This window comes from Ananas comosus, linkage group 17, assembly GCF_001540865.1.
Source record: "Ananas comosus cultivar F153 linkage group 17, ASM154086v1, whole genome shotgun sequence".
NCBI lineage: Eukaryota > Viridiplantae > Streptophyta > Magnoliopsida > Poales > Bromeliaceae > Ananas > Ananas comosus.
In genome coordinates, this window is record NC_033637.1 from 6,519,677 (window position 1) to 6,541,847 (window position 22,171).

Here is a 22,171-nt window from a genome sequence, read left to right on the forward strand (position 1 = left end):
AGCACGATCGCCTTCGTACTCATAAGTCGNTATATATATATATATATATAGTCCAGCTACTATACTCTTATGAGCACGGTCGCCTTCGTACTCATAAGTCGTTTTCGATGATAAAGCTTCTGAATCGACGATCCATACCGTTAAACATTTTCTAGAGCATTTAAAATTTTTAGAAATTAAATTTTATAATTTTTTGATATCATTTACCTTACGATCAATAGCTCACAAAATTGATAATTTTTAACGGCCTATATGTGATACTTGCTAGTTTAACGGTGTAAAAGAATCGGAATAGCTTGAATTTTTGATAAAAAATTCTATTCATTACCTAGATAAAGATCAATAACCCCGATCTTAAATTGAAGGATCCAATCATTCATTTTTAGGACGTCGTTCGACTTTGACCGTTCATTTTATATCCGCTTGATGAACTTTATAATGATTTCGAAAAGTTACGAAATTTATTTTCTAGAAATTTCAAATACTCTAAATCATGTTTAACGGTGTGGATCGTCGATTCAGAAGCACGAACATCGAAAACAACTTATGAGTACGAAGGGCTCTATACTCATAAGAGGAGTTGAGCTAGAATACTATCGGTAGCAAACAGGCTCCGTTGCCACCCATTTGTTTTCGATGATGGAGCCTCCAAATTGGCGATCGGCATCATTGAACATGATCTATACCACTTGAAATGTTTAGAAATTAAATTTCATACATTTTCGATGTTATTCTCTTATCTATCGAATGGACACAAAAATGAACGGTTGAAAATAAATATTCTTTAAAAATGATGATAGAAGTCTTGTAGTCAAAATCAAGAGTATAGATCTTATTTTAAATAGCTTAAAGAATTTTCTAACAAAAATTCAATTGATTTGGATATCTTTACGCCGTTAAACAAGAAAACACCTCATATCGACCATTAAAATTATAAAGTTTGAAACCCTTTGATCATTAGGCAAATGATGTCGAAAAGATTTCAAATTTAATTTCTAAGCACTTCAAGTAGTATAGATCATGTTCAACGGTGCCTATCGTTGATTTGAAGGCTCTATCATCGAAAACAAATGGATGGTAACAGAGTCCGTTTGCTATCGATAGTATTCTAGCTCAACTCCTCATATATATATAATACCGATGATATGAGAATANCAAATAATACAGACTTGCTTAATTAACACTTGTGTTATTTTTTAGAAATTTTCGTTGAATAAAACCATGAATATATAGTTATCTCTCTCTCTCTCTCTCTCTCTCTCTCTCTCTCTCGACGAAAAAAAAAAAAATAATAAAGTTCATTGGTATCAAATACCGGCCGGGAGTCTGGTTATCAAAAGAGATGAGCTTTGCTAAATATTAAATAGTTGCATATTTTTTGAAAAAGATATAGAAAAATAAAAAAAAAAGGTCTGATATTTACAACTGGAATGGAATTAAATAATAGTTATCTGCAAAATATTACGTGGCGAATTTGTATACAAATGAAGATTCTCCTCCTTTTCTTCGGTATAAATACCCATCACAGTCCCAGTAGACTATGCCATTCATATATTTCTTTAGCTTTTGCTCCTCCTCTCTCTCTCCTAAACCACTTCTTATATTTTCTCTATATTTCTCCGCATGGCTTCTGCTGAGGTGAGGCTCTGTCCATAATTAACTAGAATTAATGTCAAAAAGCCAAAGTTTGGATCACAAAAATCAGTACATTTATTATTTTTATTATTATTATTATTATTACTTAGAAGAGAGAAGTTCTTTTCATTTCTAGTTTACTAGGTTAATTTGGAAATTAAAGGAATCCTATGATGTAACCCAGTTTTCACCACCCCTAGTTTCTGATGAAGTAACTGTTTTTGTTTTTCGTAAGGATCATTTTATCCACCACTTTTAGATTTAGCATGTGCACTGCACTTACATTGATGTTCAAACAGGTTTTAAGTTTTCTCCCCAGTTCAACTCAAGTTCACAGGTTGATCGAGCTTATTATGGATTTGGATTTTGAGGTTGCGTTAAGCTCAAATTCGATTCAAAGACGATCCAAAACCTTTTAATATACTATCATAGCCTCACTCATAACAAAATTCTACGGACCATTTTTACCGCAGAACCATACATACATATATTGTCATTGAGAAAACCGATTACGTAAATTATATCTAGACCAGGATCTTCTTCTTTAGCCTAGGAATTATGTTGACACCTTTGAAAATCTGCGTGTTGATATGTTCGATATATTCGGCTTTTCTGAATATATATGCAGGTAGTATAGCTTCTTGAGTGTAAAAAATGAGGCATTTTTCGCATAAGATTTAGTCTTGATATATATTTCCATTGAACAATTAATGAACTCAAGGGTTTAACGCTAGCTCCTAGTGAAAATGAGATCTGTCAGTGTTGAGATTTTGCATGGATCTTTGTTTTCGGTGGTCAAATTTTTCTTAGCTATGAAGAATCTACTGTAGTAGTTAGTGAGTTAAGATCTGAGATTAAAATAGTTAACTAAATAGTAAATATATATTAATTCTGCTGTACTTCTGATTCCCGTTAATCTAAACGTGCCTATATACGTACGTACATGTTTCTCATGGCTATAGAAATATATTTGCATAAGCTTAATAAGCAAACTCTTAATTAAGTTTTATGAATAATTTTTATTGTTTTCTCTTTTAGAGCTCTATATTACGTTGTATATTTAATTCATAAAAAACTGTGTATTTCTTTACTTACAGATACTGAATTTTAAAAGATTTGTTGTATATAGTTGGCAAAGAGTCCTAAGATTTTCTTTTAATTGGAAAGAGTAACCATAATTTGAAGCGCGAGGATTTTCTCACAATCTCCGCCACGCGGTTAAGATAAACAGGATTTGCTGCTTGAAAGAGGAATACGAGACTAGGCAGGTTGAATTAAATCTGCTATTTGTTAAGAAATTCACATGTAATAATTAATAAGAGGTAAAGAGTTGATATATATTTACAGGCTCAGACTAAATAGACTTAAGATTTTGGATTTGATGAGTTTTATTGGATATGTCACACATTTTGGGTTTTGATTGAACCAGAAATTAATACTCCTTAACACTATTAAACATACCGAACATCTGCTTTCGTTGTTACTGACATTGTAGTGATAACTGTAGAATCTGAAGTTCACTGATGAAGTACAGTACAATGCATGGAAAGATTGTTAGAAGTAGGTAGAGGAGAATAGATTCCCCCCAACCCCCTCCCCTTCAAACTAGGGAGAAAGGGTAAAACCATAGTGAAAAAGAATATATATATATATATATATATATATATATATATATATATATATATNATATTTTTTTACTTCATTAGAATTTGTCAACTCTCTTGATCTAAAACGTTTATGTACCTCTCTTTATTTAATTAGATAGAGGCTGGTTATATCCCATCTGCTTCCTTAACTCACCATCAAATACTTCTTTTTTTTTTTTGAGAGATAGGTAGCATACTACCTGTTTCGTTTATTTCATTTTAGAAATAAACTTAGCTGGAAATGTGAATCAATTAGGATTCGAACTTGGGCCTCGGGTACCAACCATCAAACCCTTTGCCACTTGCTCTAGGGACAGTCGGTACTCACCATCAAATACTGATAGCCATTTCTTATTTCTATATACTTTTTTCAGATACATACATGTATAGAAATTCTATATGACAATTACAAAGGAAAACCAAAAGCCATTGCTAATATATAACAAGGCAAACATAATTTGGTTTACAAATTCCAATAATCACTCCTAAACTTCCATGTAATAAAGCATAAAAAAGCCCATAAAATCTATCTAAAATCCGCTTGTATTCTAGATGGTTATAATTAAGGAGATCATTTCATGACTACAATTCAATCTCCTCATACTTCACTGTTAGGTGCTCCCAATAAAATAGGTCTTATTTAAAGCGAGATTTATATAACTCACCTGATTATTTTTCTCAACAATGATTCTAGACATGAAATTAAGGTTTTCATACGTACGTGCTTCCTCATTAATTCGAGATCATTAACTTTTCTAATTAATAGGAACTATTATGATTAAGACTTACTAATAAACTTGTATACATGTTTAAAGGTTTTGGCGGATATATAGCCTTTCAATTAATTTGCGACAACTTAAAGGAGCTGGATATATATGTATGTAACTCGATCGTCATGTTACATTGCAGGTGCAAACAGCTCCTGTAGTAGATGTGCCCACGGAGGCTCCTCCAGCCGCCACGGTCGAAGTAGAAGCCCCATCGACGGAAGTGGTCGAGGCTGTGGAAGCCCCAAAAGAAGAAACAACTGAAGAAGCTCCAGCCGAGCCCGCAACAGAAGTATCACCTGAGCCCGTAGAGGAAAAGCCCGCAGAAGAGCCTGCTTCTAAGGAGGCCGAGCCCGTGGCCCCAGCAGAGCCCGCAGAAGAAGCTAAGCCAGCCGAGGCCGAGGCCGAGACCGAGCCTGAAGCCCCCGTGGAGCCTACAGAAGAAGCTAAGTCAGCTGAGGCCGCACCCGAGGCCCCTGCTCCCGCCCCTGAAGAGACCGCCGACCCGGCTGCAACAGAAGAGCCGAAAGCTGTAGAAGAAGCAGCTGTGGCCGCCGAGGAGGCGAAGGCCGAGGAAGCAGAAGAGAAAGCAGTTGCCTCCGAGTAGAATGAAGGTGTTATGTATATGTGGCTTGTGAATTTTGTTTGTCATTGTTTGAGAGCGTTCTACGTATTAAGGTATTTAGATATTAAAAGATATTTAGTAATACTGGTATTGATGATTTGCTACTACTTGTTGTCATGGATGTGTGTAATTTGCTGAAGAGAAGTAATATTACAAATAGTGTGTTGTGTCGTGTTTGCCTTCTCTAATCTGTCCTATCTCCCAATGATATCATTTGTGGTTGCTGTGATCATATGGGGTCAATACTATGTGTACTGCATTAGATTTAATTTGAGAAGGATTTATTTTATTATGTGTACCGATTTTGATAATGTATGATATATATTTGTTATAAATTAATATTATCATTTAGTATCCATTGTTTGAACATGTCAATATATGATTCGAAGTGATCTAGAATTTAGGACATGTGGTCTAGTGTTCAAAACGATTTAGAATTTAGAAAATGTGGTCTATGGACATATCCTCCATGATCCAGTTAGTGTTCGAAATGATCTATTGTTGGATAAAAGAATTAAATATCCAAAAATATAAGTCGCAAAAATCTCATAGATTTTTACATACCTCTTTTGTTGCGGAATGTATTACGATTACCAGGATCGAATCTTGTCTTGTTTTACGAACTCGATGATCCGCCAATGACTTCAATTTGTTGCACATTGTTCTTACTCGTTGCAATCCGGCTACTAAAGTCGATCGCCGCACACCGCCCAAATCCCTAGGGTTTATGATGGTGCCCTAGAGTGAACCCAAGAGAAAATTTTGTGGAGAGATTATTCTTTTTTTTTTGTGTGTTCTTTCGTGTGTCATATGTAGTCAATATCTCGTGTATTTATAGGCCATAACGGAGACATTAATCCTAATTAATCATATTCTAACCAAATCTTACATAGATAGAGATTTAAATAGATTAGGATTTATCTGTTAGATTTATTTCTTATCTCATGTGGACTAGAAATATAACAAATAATTACAAATATTTATTTCTTATCCCATATGGATTAGAAATATTTTAGATAAGTCCCAATATGGACGAATCCTAACATCTCCCACTCGTACACACTTGGTACTTATTCATACTTTCTCATCCCAAATATATTCTCATCTCGTTCTGCTCTTCATACGAGAAATGGTTGGTGCGATCAATAACGAGATGAATCATAAGTGAGGAGTGTTATATTAAGTCACCATCTGAACTAACATAACACTACAACTCCAAAACTCGTCTATACCCCAAATCACTGAACTACACTAGATCATAGCATCTCTGATCCCATAGAGCAAGCTAGATCTCTTTCATCAATGCATTTGTTCTCATGATTATATTGACAACAACTATCAACATAATCGCCTGGGCTATGAGTCACAAATCATAGGTGTATTATCAAATAATTTTTTCTTAGATGCCTCATGCCAATCCATTTCAACTTGACTGCTTTTCTAGACATGTTCCGCTGGACCGAATCAATCATGGCCCTTGGATATCATGCTAAAGTAGCATCATCAAGTATCCACTTCATAACATGGTTCTAAGTCCCAAAGAATACGCAAAGCTCACACAGTGACGAAACAGGAATCAATTTCGTTACTCTCTAAAACATAGTGATCGATCTTGCACATACGGTATGAACGTATGCTATGGTGGAGCTACCTCTAAGGACATGTCACGCTCAAAACACCATACGAATGTCGGTTTTGTTGTAACTCAAGACAACAAACCTCAAGACAGCTACATTCGGCTTCATACAGGCCGAGTTGTGGACCATCTCTACTGTCGACTTCGTACAGTCTCATCTTAGCTCATCTTAGGCGACATTCAAGTTTTAAACACTTTTCAACTCTTATAGCGCAAAGTGGATCACCTGCATTACTAACTGCATTTATGTGATCTTATTTGTCTCATCCTGCTCGCTCTCCTAGCGACAGGGCGATTACCCGTGTGAGAGGGCTAATCAAAGGCCTGGTGATATTCATTCTCACAAGGATATTGTGCACTAATTTAAAATTTAATAAAGATGTATATGAATGAAAAAAGATGTCAAAAATATTTATTCGCAAAATTATTAATACAAGATAAGAGTCAACTCATGCCAATGTGCTGCTCTAGGATTACTCTAATAACGACTAACCATATCATCAGCGAAATATATGTCCGGCCGAGTACACATTATTGCATACATCAAGCTGCCGACTGCACTCGCATACCATTTGATAGAATCAGACGCAATATCAGAAGAAACTAATAAAACAGAATTATTGTTATTATTAATAAAATCCAAGTCCAAATTTAAGACAAAGAAATTATTTTTTAAACAACCATTACCATAAAAGTCCTTACCCAAATAAATAGCTAACTGAGTATCCGTAAATTGAAAAAAAAAAAAAACCTAATCTAAGTAACGCTAAAACTGACAGTAGATTACATCGGATGTTCGGTGCATACAGCACATCATGTAATATCAAATAACGACCATTGCGCAATCTAAGTTGGTATGCGCCTATACCAAGGACTTCTTCCTCAGTGCTGTTTCCTATCATGACATAATGGCTGCCAGCAGACACCCGACGATAATCCACACATCCTGCTCGATCTCTCGTTACATGCTTTGTTGCTCCTGTGTCTACAATCCAATCAGAAAGAGCGTGAGCAATAAAAACATGCGAACATACAAAATTAAGAGAGTCAGGATTGGGATTTACCTTCTTCGACTCAGTGCAATCACGAGCGAAGTGTCCCATATTTCCACAGTTATAGCATTTCACTTTATTTAAGTTTTTCTTTCCACGCCTGCCTTTGCGGCGCTTCTCAATTCTGCCCTCATTTGGCGCGCGGTTCCCTGTCTCTGCATATTTTTTTTTTTTCATTTCGGCGCTTGTGCTTAGGCCACTTGTCTCTGCGCTGTCCACCGTGGGCAACGAGTGCATTAGCACGATTCGCCTCTCTGCGCTCCGCTTCCAACTCAAGATGTCGAGCTATATCGTTGAAGGTCTTAATACCCTCATTATAAGTTAGCACAACCTTAATTTGATCCCAAGAAGAATCTGGTAAGGACCTCATAACTGACTGAACCTGTTGTTCGTCAGTGAGCTCGCAACCGGCTGCTTTAAGTTCTCTTATCATAGCAGACATCACCTTTAAGTGCTTTGCCATAGAATGCTTCGGGTCCATCATATATTGATTGAATTTGAGATTCAATGTACGAAGTCTTATGGTCGACGTGCCCCCATATTTAACTTTGAGCTGCTCCCACATATTTTTAGCAGTCTCATAATTCTCAAATTCTTTGATCAAATCATCGTGCATACAGCTCAACTTTGTATAGCGTGCACTACGATCTTTCTCAAGCCACTCGTTATAGGCTTGTAAATCGCGACGGTGCTGAGCCGTCGTGCCTTCTTCAGGCCGAACCATACTATTGGTTAAATGGCTAAGTATCCCTTTCTCATTTAGGAGATATTGAATTTTTCTATACCACATGTCATAATTCGTTCCATCAAGCCGATCTTGATTTAATAAATCCGCGATGGAAAAATTTTTAGAAGCCATATATCACTACAATAATGCACATAATTTTAAATTAGACACAAATATCCACAATATTATTCTCAATCCAATTTGATAATAAAATTTCTCACTGCATCTTCAAATCGAAAATTTTGCCTTTGAAAAAAACTAATAATCATCTAATCCAATGCAGATAAAAATAATATATCAAATTAATCAAGAATAAATCCACATCACAAATAAAATATAGTATGCGATTTGTGAAGGAGTTATAACTTATTTAACATAGCAAGAAACAATATATATAATAAATTAAATCCATAATTTTTTGTAAGTAAATATTGAATTATATACTTAAAAAGTGCTTTCTTAAAACACTCTCACTGTTCAGGTTATGGGTTCGAATCCTGCAACCAGCAACATCCTCTCCTTTTATTTTTTATTTTTTGATTAAACAGATTTAAAAAAAAAAAACAAGCCCATGAATTCAGGTTGAGGCCTATAATCAGCCCACAGCGTAGGCATTCTGGGCCTGCCTACTCTCTTGGGCCCAGTAACTCCTGCAGGTCCATCATGCATGCGGGCCGCAGCAGGCCCAACATGCGGGCTGGGCCTGTGCGCGGGTCAAGGCTTTAGCGTGCCGGAATCTGTGCTGGACCCCGGTTCGGCTCAAAGTCCGTAGGTAGGCCGGCATGCGGGGTGAGCCCTTGCCTAGGCCCATGCTGTCCATGCAGGCCTACAAACGAGATGGGCTCGAACTAGGCTATGCTGGTGGGAAGGCCGCATCAAACAAAAGTCAGGCTGCTGTAGGCCGAGTGCAGGCTTGATCTGCATGTGGCCCAACACGCCTGAAGTCCACAGGCACAATTTGTGGAGTGGTCTTTTATATGGCAAAGCCCCAACTACCCAACGCACGGTCAAGCCGCCAAAGGCTTCGCGCGCAAGCAGCGCGCGGTCAACCCGCCAAAAGCCGTCCGCGAGTAGCTCGACAGATTCGGAGAATATTTTCCAATTGCGATTCGAAACCTCACCGAATATTATTTTTATATTTTTAACAAATTAAAAATATATTCGAGTTTAAAAACGAATCATCGAGCGAAAACAAGCACCGTAAGGCTCTGATACCACTGTTGGATAAAAGAATTAAATATCCAAAAATATAAGTCGCAAAAATCTCATAGATTTTTACATACCTCTTTTGTTGCGGAATGTATTACGATTACCAGGATCGAATCTCGTCTTGTTTTACGAACTCGATGATCCGCCAATGACTTTAATTTGTTGCACGTTGTTCTTACTCGTTGCAATCCGACTACTAGAGTCGATCGTCGCACACCGCCCAAATTCCTAGGGTTTATGATGGTGCCCTATAGCGAACCCAAGAGAGAGAATTTTGTGGAGGCATTAATAGGTCATAAGGAAGACATTAATCCTAATCATATTCTAACTAAATCTCACATAGATAGAGATTTAAATAGATTAAAATTTATCTGTTAGATTTATTTCTTATCCCATATAGACTAGAAATATAATAGATAATTACAAATATTTATTTCTTATCTCATATAGATTAGAAATATTTTAGATAAGTCCCAATGTGGACGAATCCTAACATCTATAATTTATACGAAGTGGTTTAGAGACATGTTCTCTCTATGATCACTACAGGAATATTATATATTGGTGGCGAGTAATGTTACCACCATATGTATAAAATGTTGTCATCTTTATAGAGTACCTTACTAAAAATAGCGTGGCGACATTTTGTCGCCACCAAATATGACTTTTAGTGGCCATTATTAGTCGTCGCCTTATTAAAAATAGCGTAACGATATTTTGTCGCCGCCAAATATGACTTTTAGTAGCCCTTATTAGTCGCCACCTTTTATGAAGATAAGATGGCAATACATTTTCACTACCAAATATATACTTTAAGTGGCAACAACCGCAGTCGCCACCTTAGTTAAATATAAATATGCGACTTTTTGTCCTCACCACTTGTGCGAATAAAATGGCCACCGATAATAAATAGGTAATAAAATAAAATATAAAAATATACAGCTTGTATTTTATAATCAGAACATACACAAAATAACAAATAAAATATTTAAGTAAACAAAATTATCTTTTTAACAACAATTTAAAAGCCTAATTAACTTCTCATCCACAACAGCTTTTAAAAGCAAAATAATAATAGCAATATTAATTTAGAGGCAGAAAACTAATAATATCCGTTATACAGTTTAACATCATTCCTAACTTCCTAAACTTTAAAAATAAAAAATGCTTAAAAATGATGAAAAAATGCTTCAGCTCCTAATCCAATGGCCATTCATTTCCTACAAACAAATAAAAAGAAGAAAAATAAATTACATAAATTAAAAATCTACAACAAAAATTGAAGTACTTTTTACTATAGTTGAATGCTGAAACAATGATGATCGAACTGAAGAACACATAGGTGACAATCATGAAATGCTTTGAATGTGGAGGCTACAAAAGATGTTGTATTAATCTAGAAAAAAACTTTCATTTTCCTATTAAGAGCTGAGAAAAGGTACTCAATTCGTAATCTTAAATTGAAAATGACATCAATATCTTTCCTACATATACATAAGTACTACTACATATCCATTTAAGGGGAGTTCTTTGGAAGTGGTTCGTTTAAATACACCTTTATAATGTTCCAAAAACTACAAAGTTTCTTGAGAATCTCTATCTTCACTAGACAACCTATCAAAAGCGAACATAGATTAGAAAAGATAAAATATTTGATAGGTTGACCACTTTTAAAATCTTAAGAAGAGATATTCCATCCCAACACCTAAAAAAGACAACAATTGTTTAACAAATAAGATCTAACCTATCTAAGCACAATTTTCAAACCAGTAAAGAAAAAAGCCACTAAAAATGGCTTATTCAACATATGAAAGAAAACTTATGTCACACCCCGGGCTGCAGCGAAAGCTTGCCGGGTGCATGCACAGACCCGCCGTGCATACCAAAAACCACAATATACACAAGGCGTTTACAACAATCAAAGAGAACAGTAGTATAATCCATCCTAAAACATGGTAATTAGAGCGAGGACATACAACAGCTAGATATAAAAAATTCTGAACTAATACTTCAAAATTACAACAATTCTAACTAAGGGTACAATATGAATACAGAGAATCTCACTTAATGCACTAATATATCATAGCACTAAACCACTAAATAATCTGTGGATTCATCTATCACACATCGTGAGGCTCTAGCTAGTCGTTGCCTCCCTTGCCACGATCCTTAGTCTTTCCTGCTGCGGAAGGCTCTGCAACAAAAAAAAACACCAACCAATGAGGGTGAGAACTATTAAACAATAATTCCCAGTGGGTAAGCCGTCGAGAGTGGCGAAATACACCACTAGGTCAACTGAAGCATGATAAAATGCAATAAGCTTAAACATGAAGTTAATGACTACTAAACAGTTTCAATAATAGTCATGCCTCTACATGATATGTCATTTAGCATGTATGCGAATTCTACACTATCACATGCACAAACATTTGTATAAGAAATCATATATGCTTTTTCATCTTTAAGCTACATGCCACAGGTTGAGCAATTCTTTCATTAATACCCACTAGCTAATGTCATCATGTAGCTACAGTTCCATACCATTCAACATAAGTATAAGTTTGCTACAACTAAGGTTGTCAATGCAAGCAATGATTCATATAAATGTCCCACTACTATGGATATAGCAACTAGTGTCATGACAATAAATGACCTACTAGTATGTCCATCTACTATGTCAAGTTTAATTAACTTTTGAATATCATAATTCAATCCAACTGAACCTACACAACTGTGGTCCGACTTGTGCCATGCCTAATGGCCCCGTAGTAGTCAACATTCCCACTCTAGGAATGAGCCCCCCCCACGGCATCCCATTTCGGCGTCCAATCCCGCACGGGCGAGCTTGTGTCGCATTGGCTATCTCCGGAGTGCCGGGTTGTGGGGAGCGACCCTTATAAGCATGTGCGAATGAGCACAATGGCAAGTAAGCGTGATCATCCATCTCAAGTACACGGTCATCATGTCTCAAACATAGTATAAGTACTAGCAACCCAAAGTTCTAGCTCTATGTCAAAGTGTAAAGGTTTAACCGTTTACTAAGTCAAATGCCTCTTTATGACATTGTTGTTCCTACCAATATGCAACTTGTCTCAAGTACACTAATGTCCACATTTCGTTATCTTATAAAGAACGGTTCAATGTCTCATTTATGAACCTAACGGGCTACACACGTAAACCAACGTGATCTAAGTCCACTATAATGTAAAAGGATCGACTTACAATGTCATCATTGGCATAACACAAGAATGTCTACGAAATCATAGTGTAGATCATGCTTATGCTTTACTACATAAACCTCCACTACATGGAGTATAAGATTACCATGCAAATGATTAACTTCCATTTATCTATACAACACATACTACAACATGCTTTACTACAAGAATATGTCAAATAACCTTTACTAAATAAAGAATGTAATTAAACTCTACTATATGGAGTGTGTCAAATATTCAATTCATATCCATCATCGTGTCTAAAACACGGAATCGCATCGATCATCTCATCGTGTCTAAAACATGGAATTCATTTATAGACCTAAAGGTCCAGTGCCATAACATAATGTCCACAAGAGTTATGCATCTAATTTAAGTGCATACAATTCTACATCATGCCACTATCATACAATGGATCATAATTTTCATCATCTAGGACAAGCATAATTTTAGCTTCCAAGATCTAGTTCCTCTAATTCCGCTAGCCATGAAGCATTTCGTATGTCATTATTATTCATCTCTAACATGCTTGTTCGAATATGCATAAGAGGAATTAATACAACATTAGACATATTATGTATGTCATCACCATAACCCTCTACTATATAGAGTATGCAATTATGTTATACATAACATGCATCATTTAACATTCTAAAATTTTACCATAACATAAATATCATGATTATGCAATAATTAGGTCCTATAAACACCATAGGAGATATAAAGGGATTTCGCCCTTTTCGGTGAGGTCAAACCCACCGGATCACATTCGAACATTTTCGTTCCTCCAAACAAAGTTGTCCACCAAGTTTCTAGCACCCTAAGAGAAATTCTAAAGGGTTAAAAACTTTCAAAAAGCTATTTCGAAAATCTTTGAAAATTACACTCATTTAATGTGATAAATACCTTAGATCAAGAAGGACTTGCCCAAAGCCCAAATTGAAGCTACAAAGCTTCAAATCCAACCTACAAGAGTGCTCTACACTCATCAATTCCACCCCAAAAGCTCACAATTGAAAAATCCCAAAATAAACCCTAATTTCCCAAAAACTAGGTTTTCTCCCAAATCTCATGCAAATCTCATAAATAGAGATTAAGAGAAGTATTCTAACCTCAAAATAAGCTTCATCTTAAGTCATGATGTGCTAGGGTTGAAGCTTGATCCATCCACAAGCTCCTCTCATCCACTTTAAGCTCCAAGAAGCAGGCAACCATGGTTGAGAAGAAAAAAAAGAGATCAAAACCCAAAAACTAGATGGATTGGAGAAGAAAATCTAGAAAGAGAGAGAGCAAAACCCACCTTAGCCTCTTCTCCATCCTCCGCCAACTAAGGGACAAGTGAGGGTGAAGGGATATTTAAACACAATGTAACAATATTCACCAAAGCCCCTCAAAATCTAAAAATTACAAACTGCACGAGCTGCAGTTTTCTACACTGCGTACCGGTACTCGGGGAGGAGTACTGGTACTCCACACCAAAATCTACTCAACCTGAGCCTCGGTCAAGCCTCCAGACTGCGGCGTATCGGTACCCGCCTGATGCAGTACCGGTACTCCAGCTCTAAAATCTGCAGTTTGCATATTTTGTTGCCGAAAGCCCGTTCTCGCGTCTAATAAGCTCCAGAACAGGCAGGTACCCTATAGACAAACCTCAAAATATCCTGAATAGATTAAAATACTATTCTTACACTAGAACCTTGCAATTTGCTAAAGTTTAGTGTGTTACAAACTTATGAACAATAACCACGAAGTAAGGCACCAATCAAACAAACTACAACAATTAGCTCAGGGAATAACAAATTACATGCACAAAGCCTAATTCACAACAAATCATCCGCTAAATTCGACTTCAATCTAACAAACTTGTGCCAAAACAATAAAAAAAACATAGATCTGAACAGAATAATACCCCAAAACAATCATTTAGACAAATTTGAAACATCCACACAGATCTATGAACAGTATAACTCTCGATCGACCACAAAATGTTGATCGATCATCAAAGAACATGAAGAGATCTATAGATCGAACCTTAGGAGCAGAAAAAAGGATTGATTTGAAGCGAATTTATCGAATGAGATCTATTCATATTTCTAATTGATCACATTAATAAGGGATGACCAAATCCATCTTAACATACAACAAAACAATAGGCTCATATTGGCAACAATTTATATAATAGAATAAAATATTCCAAAAATTATATAATAAATATAAGGCTAAATTACAGAAAACCCCTCTGTCAAAACCTGATTTTTCAATTTCCCTCCCTGTCATTTAAAAACCTATATTTTGCCCCTTTGTAAAATAAAAAATGTTCACTCACCCCCTGTTATTAGTGATCCGTTAGGGTTCCGTTTATAAAATATTATTATATATATATTTTTTATACCAAAAATGCCCTCAGCCTTCTCTCCTGTTACCAAAAAATAGTGAGGGGCAAAATGGTGATTTTGTCATCACAGTTTACACCGTACCCCCTTGTGATCATTTTTTATTTTACAAGGGAGCAAACTGTAGGTTTTTAAATGACGGGGGGAGGGAGGGGGGAGTGAAAAATCAGATTTTGACAAAAAGGTTTTATGTAATTTAGCCTAAATATAATAAAATATATAATGTACTTATCTCATTTTACATGTCAAAGAAACAAATAAAATGCAAACCTTGCAATGACTTTTAAACTTCGTGGCAAGGTTGTCTAGGAGCTAGTCGAGGCCCTCTTCTCTCTTTGTGACCTACAACCAATTAAAATAGAGATTTCAACAGTCGATAAACAAAACTTAAATTTAGTTGACTAAATAAGCAATAGAGTATGATAGGATAACCATCTGATGTTGTTGATGCAGAATGCATATTCTGCAGTCCAGAAATATGCGCCATGAGCATATGCAACTGAGCTTGAAATTCTGCACAGATTTCTGAACGCATGTCTAAGCGTATCCGCCGCTCCCTCTCCTCTACCTCTAATCGTAAGCGACATTCTGTAACGACCTAGCCCACTAGCAATAATAACTCGTTGGGCCCAAACCACCAGCTCAAAATGCTTAAGCCCAGTTATTATTACTAGTGTCTAGCTGACCCCCCAGCCGCTTCTACTCCCTTCCCTGAGTGCGCCGCGAGCGCCCTGGCAGCCTGCACACGCCGTCGGCCCCGAAGAAGGCTTCTCCCTCCTCTCCTCTCTCTCAATCTCTCTCTTTCTTTTTCTCTCGAGTTGGAGAGGAGGTCCGAGGCTGCATTGCCTCCCTGCTCTCCGCCGTNACACCGAGCCGAGCTCGGGCTGCCGCGCCTGAGCTGCAGGCTGCCGCCGCCGTTGCCCGCCGCCTCCCTTCTCCTCCTTAGGACCCTAGGGGACCCTCACCGCTGATCGGCGTCGCCCTGAGGTCGCTGTCACCAGAGAAGCCGAGCCCGAGCTCCCCCACATCCCGTGCAGGCTAGGGGATCGCCGCCCACCCCTCCGGTTGCCTCCCGTCGGCTTGTGTGAGCGACGACCTTCCCCCACCAACCACACCCTCCTACCGCCGACGCGCCCGCCGCCAAGCCGCCGCTCCCGCCGCCAAGCCGCCGCTGGCCGGATCCAAGCCCACTCTACCCGGTGAGCTTTACTTTGTGCTGTCCGTGCATAGTTTTGGGTTTGTGCTTATTTTTTTAGCGATCCAAGGCTATCCCAATGCCTCTGGAGGTGAGCACGATGATCTTTGGTCAGTGCTGATCACAGTGCTCACCTCACTTTGGATCAACGGATTCCGATTCGACCTATTCGGCACAGTTTACCCTGAGTGCGCACAGTTCACAAATTTCGGGTAGCTCCCGCGCCTCCCACAGTGAGCCGTTATACTCTAGACTGTGAGCACAGCCTCCGGCACATCAAGACCTGTCAGTACATGTCTCGGCTGACCTCGAAAGTCGTCGGTTTGCGGTAACGAGCCACAAAACCACCCTATTTACATAAAATAATAGAATTTTATATAAATGTACGGACTTTTATGCAATTTTGCATCTTGTGACTACTGTGGGTAGTATGTACGTGTGGTAGTTGACCTCTGGACTGATCGTCCAAGTCCGTTAGCCTTTGCGGAAATCGGAGGTCGATTTCGGTGCGTTTTTCGACGAAATTCGCCGACGGAAGGCGGTTTCAATTTGGATTTCATCCGACGGTGTTTGTTTGCCCTGAGCTGTGTTGCTGAGCCTTGTCAGCTAGTCACCATCGTCATATCGTGAATTCGGAGATAACGGGTGACCAACGGTGAGTTCCAGTGTCAAAATTGACACTTTCGGGAACCCGAATCCGAACAATTATCAGGCGATAATTGTTTGGTTGTGTAATCTTCGGTTTGTTGCCAAGACATCCAAATTGATGTGTTTTGTGGCAGCGAGTGACTCGTGGAGCGAGTCGGTGAGTTTCGGGACATTTAGCGGGTCCCGACGGCGTCCCGATGTGATTTTCGGGATTTCCGACGAGTTACGGTGATCGGTTTTAGGAAACCGATTTTGAGGATTTGTGTGGAGTTCGTGAGTTAGGTATTTTGGATTTGTGGGTTGGATACTAACCCGGTGGATCTTCGTAGGTCCAGTTGACTTGTTGCACACCCAGGTTTCCGACGCAATAGTGACTGGTTGGTGCTTCGAGCTGGTAGTCGGTGAGATCGTTTCGCTTTTCTCTATTCTTCTATATCAGTATCGTTGTCACGCCCTGGGACCGGCGGAGGCCCTCCCGGTAGCGTGCCCAGACCCGCCATATGTCTACACATATAAGGCGTCTACAAGAAAAGCGGAAGTAAAAGCAAGAGATGAAACAATTAAGAGAAGTGAAATAACAAACAACTAATGATATCAGAGCGAGTAAAGTTCTAACATCTATACTCATGGTAATAGAACATAACTAATACGTAAAAGTAAACATGAGATATACAGTATCAGCCTCTAATACAAAAATGGTGGTCTCTAGTACACTGGTAAAACTCTCAACCTCTCCAGAATAAAGTACAACGAGAGGTAGACCACCTAGCAAGTCGTCCTCGAAGGAAGCTAGCTCGAAGCAACTCCCTTCCCGCGGTCCCTGGCCTCACCCTGAGTGGAAGGCTCTGAAAAACATCGAGAAAAAGAGGGCGTGAGAACTATAATTTATAGTTCCCAGTGGGCAATTACTGACCTCAGCTCCTGCTCCACTAGGCCCCAAAAATAAGGGTAAGCAACGATAATAATAATAAGCAATAAAAAGGAGCATGTAATAAACTGCTGAAAGAGAGAGCATAAGTAAAATGCTATACTACTATATCCCTCATAAGCACGATGTCAAAATGTTGTACATCTATTCTATCATAAGGAAAAGTAACCAATGGCAATAGTTTACTGTTACAACCCTTTATTCATACATGATGTATAAGCTCTATCATGGCAACCAAGTATACTGTGATGAAATAGGTAACTGTCAAGTATACTACATGTCTCAACCCTAGGCTATATGCATGTAAATGTAATCCAACTACTAAACCTATCTAGCAGTTCTTGTTCATTCTCAAACCGTGTCGATTTCCATTTCCAATTAAGGACCTACCAAAGGTAGTCCAGCTTGTGCCGCCTAAGTGCCTGTGGTAGCCCAACATCCCTACTCTTGGAATGTGTCTGTCCCACTCGACCCCGTAGGCTTCTCAATACCGCACCAGCGAACATAAGTCGCGTAGGCTAACTCCGGAGTGCCGGCTTATAGGGAGCGACCCTCACAAGCATGTGCGAATGAGCACAAATGGCAAACAAGCGTAGTCCAAGTCTCAAGCATCCAATCCTCATATCTCTAAGTGACGTCCCAACACTCACTTGCTTAGTGCCTCTTTATGACACTTAAGCATCACAACAGATTAAGCCCAAATCTTGTTCTATGTTTCCATTAAAACATCAATACTAATGATTACCATGACCCGGGCCCAATGCCTCTTTATGACATTATCCCAAATCTCAAATAGTCCAAGTTCTCAAGCCCTCTCTAGGCTTCTAACATTCCTAATGTCACAATTGGCATATAGGTTAAATACATGAAGCAAGGTTCATTTACATAATAAGGATCATGGTTCCCAATCTTAAACAGAATGCTAAGTCTCACATGCATGCACTCTACCACATAGGGGTCTAAAATTTCACTATACATAACATATGCATGTTAAGCATTCTAAAATTCATATTAAATATATTTAACAAGGAAATGCATGAATTTCTATTTTACGAAACATATTTGCCAAATATGAGCATTTCTCATATCATAGGCTAGGTCAAACCCACCGAACCGTCGCGTGCTCCTTCGATTCGCCGAACGGAGTTGTCCACGAGCCTCAAGATACCCTAAAAGTGATCAGCGAAGAGATACGAGGGCATTACGACCAACCATAAGATCAAACATTAACCTAGAAGCAAAAAGGGCCAAAACTCACCTCAAAAGAAGAAATCTCTTCCAAAGCTCCAAAAGAGAGCTAAAACCCTTCCAATCCAAGCCCAAGGAAGGTTCTAAACCAACTAATCTAGCCTGAAAAGCCCTAGATCAAAAGGCCCCAAAATCAACCCTAAACCTCATTTCTAGGGTTTCATTTCCCAAAAATCACCAAAATAAGAATCTAGAGGAGGGAAACATGATACTAACCCTTTGGAAGCTTCAATCCAAGCTCAAAATGCCCTAGGGTTGAAGTTTGGCCACCACCAAACCCTACAAGCAAGTTCCAAGCCTTGCAAAGGTGGGAAAGAGAGAAAGGGTGGAGCTCCAAGCTCCCTCAAGCTAGCTCCTCTTCTTCTTCTCGTCCTTCTTCTTCTTCTTCTCTCTCTAGAAAGTGTAGGGAGAGGGTGAGAATGAGAAAATGAGAGAGGGAAGAAGAGGAAATGGCTAACAAGCCCATCTAGTGTAACAAAATCTGGAGAGGCCCCTCAAAAATCTAATATTACATCAGCCCGGTCTGGACAGTTTTCGCCCAGAGGGACCGGTCTCTCCCCAGCAGGGACCGGTCTCTCGCTGCGAACCCGAAAAACCATCGTTTGGGAATCGGTCTCTCCCTGCGTGGGACCGGTCTCTCTCTGCGAAGGCGCGCTCGGGGACCGGTCTCGCCCGCCAGGGACCGGTTGCCTCAGGGCTGCCGCAACACTGTTCACTGGGGGACCGGTCTCTCCTTCCGGGGACCGGTCCCCGAGAGTCAAAATGTGACGCCCCAACTTCCCAGGGGGTCACCCATCCTAGGACTACTCCCGTCCTAGCACGCTTAACTCTCTTAACCTCTTGGGCCTTGCCACCACCCAAAATGCTTAAGCCGGGTTAAGAGTTTAGCCCTATTATATCTCATATATAGGACTATCTGGGGTCTCACAATCTCCCCTCCTTTAAGCCCTGACGTCCTCGTTAGGTTCAGACTCACAAGTACCAGGCGATGTGAGACTCGTCTCGCTAGCCCGTCATCCAGACCCTGGCTCAGCCGAAACTTATCTCACACTTCCGGCTGGTAATTGGCTCTGATACCATCTGTGACGCCCCAACTTCCCAGGGGGTCACCCATCCTAGGACTACTCCCGTCCTAGCACGCTTAACTCTCTTAACCTCTTGGGCCTTGCCACCACCCAAAATGCTTAAGCTGGGTTAAGAGTTTAGCCCTATTATATCTCATATATAGGACTATCTGGGGTCTCACACAAAACTCTCAAGACTTGTCCAGAATTCCAGTTTTCGAACTTTTTAGGTCGGAAAACATTCTACAACCCTCCACCAAGTGTGGGAAAGCTCGATATACATCCAAACACTCGAACCTCGCAATTTGCAAAGGTCCAGTGTGTTACAATCGTAGTCTCTACATGTCGGTTACTTTTGTTTATCGTTTGTTCATCTATATCTTGTTGGTTGCATGATGATATTTGTTGATAGACATGTAAAGCAGGCTTGCATATGTTGTATATCTGTGTCACGCCCCGGGACCGATTTTAAAAGCCATTGCCATTTTGAAATCTCAGAGTCGCGGAAGATGTGCCATTTTTTTTTTTTTCCAACTTGGCCCACGTGACGTACAGACACGCCACAAATACAAAGTTCATCTGTTCACTTGGACAGAGTCTCCTTTGTATTTGCACAGCGTACCAACGGATACAACAGGATCACAACCACAACCTACATTTACCAATCAGCAACCAATTCATGTTATGCATTTTCATACAGCTAACAATTCTTAGAGATGATGTATGCCTCTAAACACTCCTTAGACGCTGGATGATGCAATGCACAGTACAACAATCATCCTATTTAAAAGTGCTCCACACACGGAAGCTTTTGTTTTTAAAATCTAATTCATTCATACATGAAAATCATTCAAAAATCTTTTGAAAACTGTTTCCCACACAGAAACTCTATTTTGAAAACCGACTACCTCGAGGGGTAGAAAACCACGATGCGTAAATCCATAAATACAAATCCGAGAACCACAAAGTATACAAACATCCCAAAACTGAAGATCCATAAACCAAATCCACAATTCTACAAATCCACAAATTCAACCAGCTCACAACATTCAAACATCAAGTATGATCATCTAACTGAACCATATAAACTAACTAAGCTATAACAACAGAATAGTAAGGATAAAAACTAAATCGATAACCTGGGTCGGAAGCTCTATCGACCGCTACGAACGTACCTCACGTCTCGTCCCAAAACTGATCGCCTGCAATACCTGAAAAATGGTGGGGAAGGTGAGAACATGTAAACATGTCTCCCCTCCCAGTGGGTACCGCAAGCCGATGAAGGCGAGGAGTACTCACCGGATCGGGAAGAGCTAAACAACAGTACGGGTCAGTAGAAAATACAGTAGCAATAATAATGAATGAAAGAGACATATATATGAAAGAAATTACAACTACCGCTACTGTAATGAACAACTGAATGTATACATGTAACAAGACTATAGTAGCAAGACAATGTAACGAAAGAACTGAAGATATACAAGTGACCACTGCTACTATAGTTATATGCATCAACCAGACGATAAGTCCAAATATACCCAATCTGATGCTGCTATATTGGTCCGTAGACCTCAAGCATTGCCTGTCACAGAGCAGACACTGAGAGCTTATTCATGCGTCACCGACAACCTATCCGGATACGTACACCTCTTGTTGGTGGACAAACCAACCTGGTGTCTAGAATACACAGTGCTGTGACTAAATCATGCTGATATGCTCAAACGAAACCCGGCTAAAGCCGGTGCCTAGGCCGAAGCCAGAAACAAGGGCGTACAACGCCAAACCACGATCAACCAGATCGAAACACATGACAAGAGAGTCCATGTGTTGCCTGGACCCAAGGTCCGCAGAGTCCAACTGACCAACAAGGTCCCTGATACGAAGTACGAGAACCGACCAACCATGTCAACAGATACGGAATGCAACAACCAACCAACTAGATCAACAGATACTGAATGCAACAACAGACCAACTAGGTCAACAGATACGGAATGCAACAACCAACCAACTAGATCAACAAATATGGAATGCAACAACCAACCAACTAGGTCAACAGATACGCATGTAGATAGAACTACTCTACTCCTACTCAGGGTACTAAGCATGCAAACAACGAGTAGAGTATAACGAATAAACAAGGGTGCAAGGCTCAATATACTATGCGATAGTAACAACAGAAG

At 39.2% G+C, this 22,171-nt stretch overlaps 1 protein-coding gene across 1 annotated transcript; it reads left to right on the plus strand.

Moving 5' to 3' along the window:
* Positions 1,503-4,965, plus strand: LOC109723510 (fibrous sheath CABYR-binding protein-like). The gene is made up of 2 exons (XM_020251897.1): positions 1,503-1,638; positions 4,191-4,965. The coding sequence occupies exons 1-2, from the start codon at positions 1,624-1,626 to the stop codon at positions 4,653-4,655; spliced, it is 480 nt and encodes a 159-aa protein (XP_020107486.1). The 5' UTR covers positions 1,503-1,623; the 3' UTR covers positions 4,656-4,965.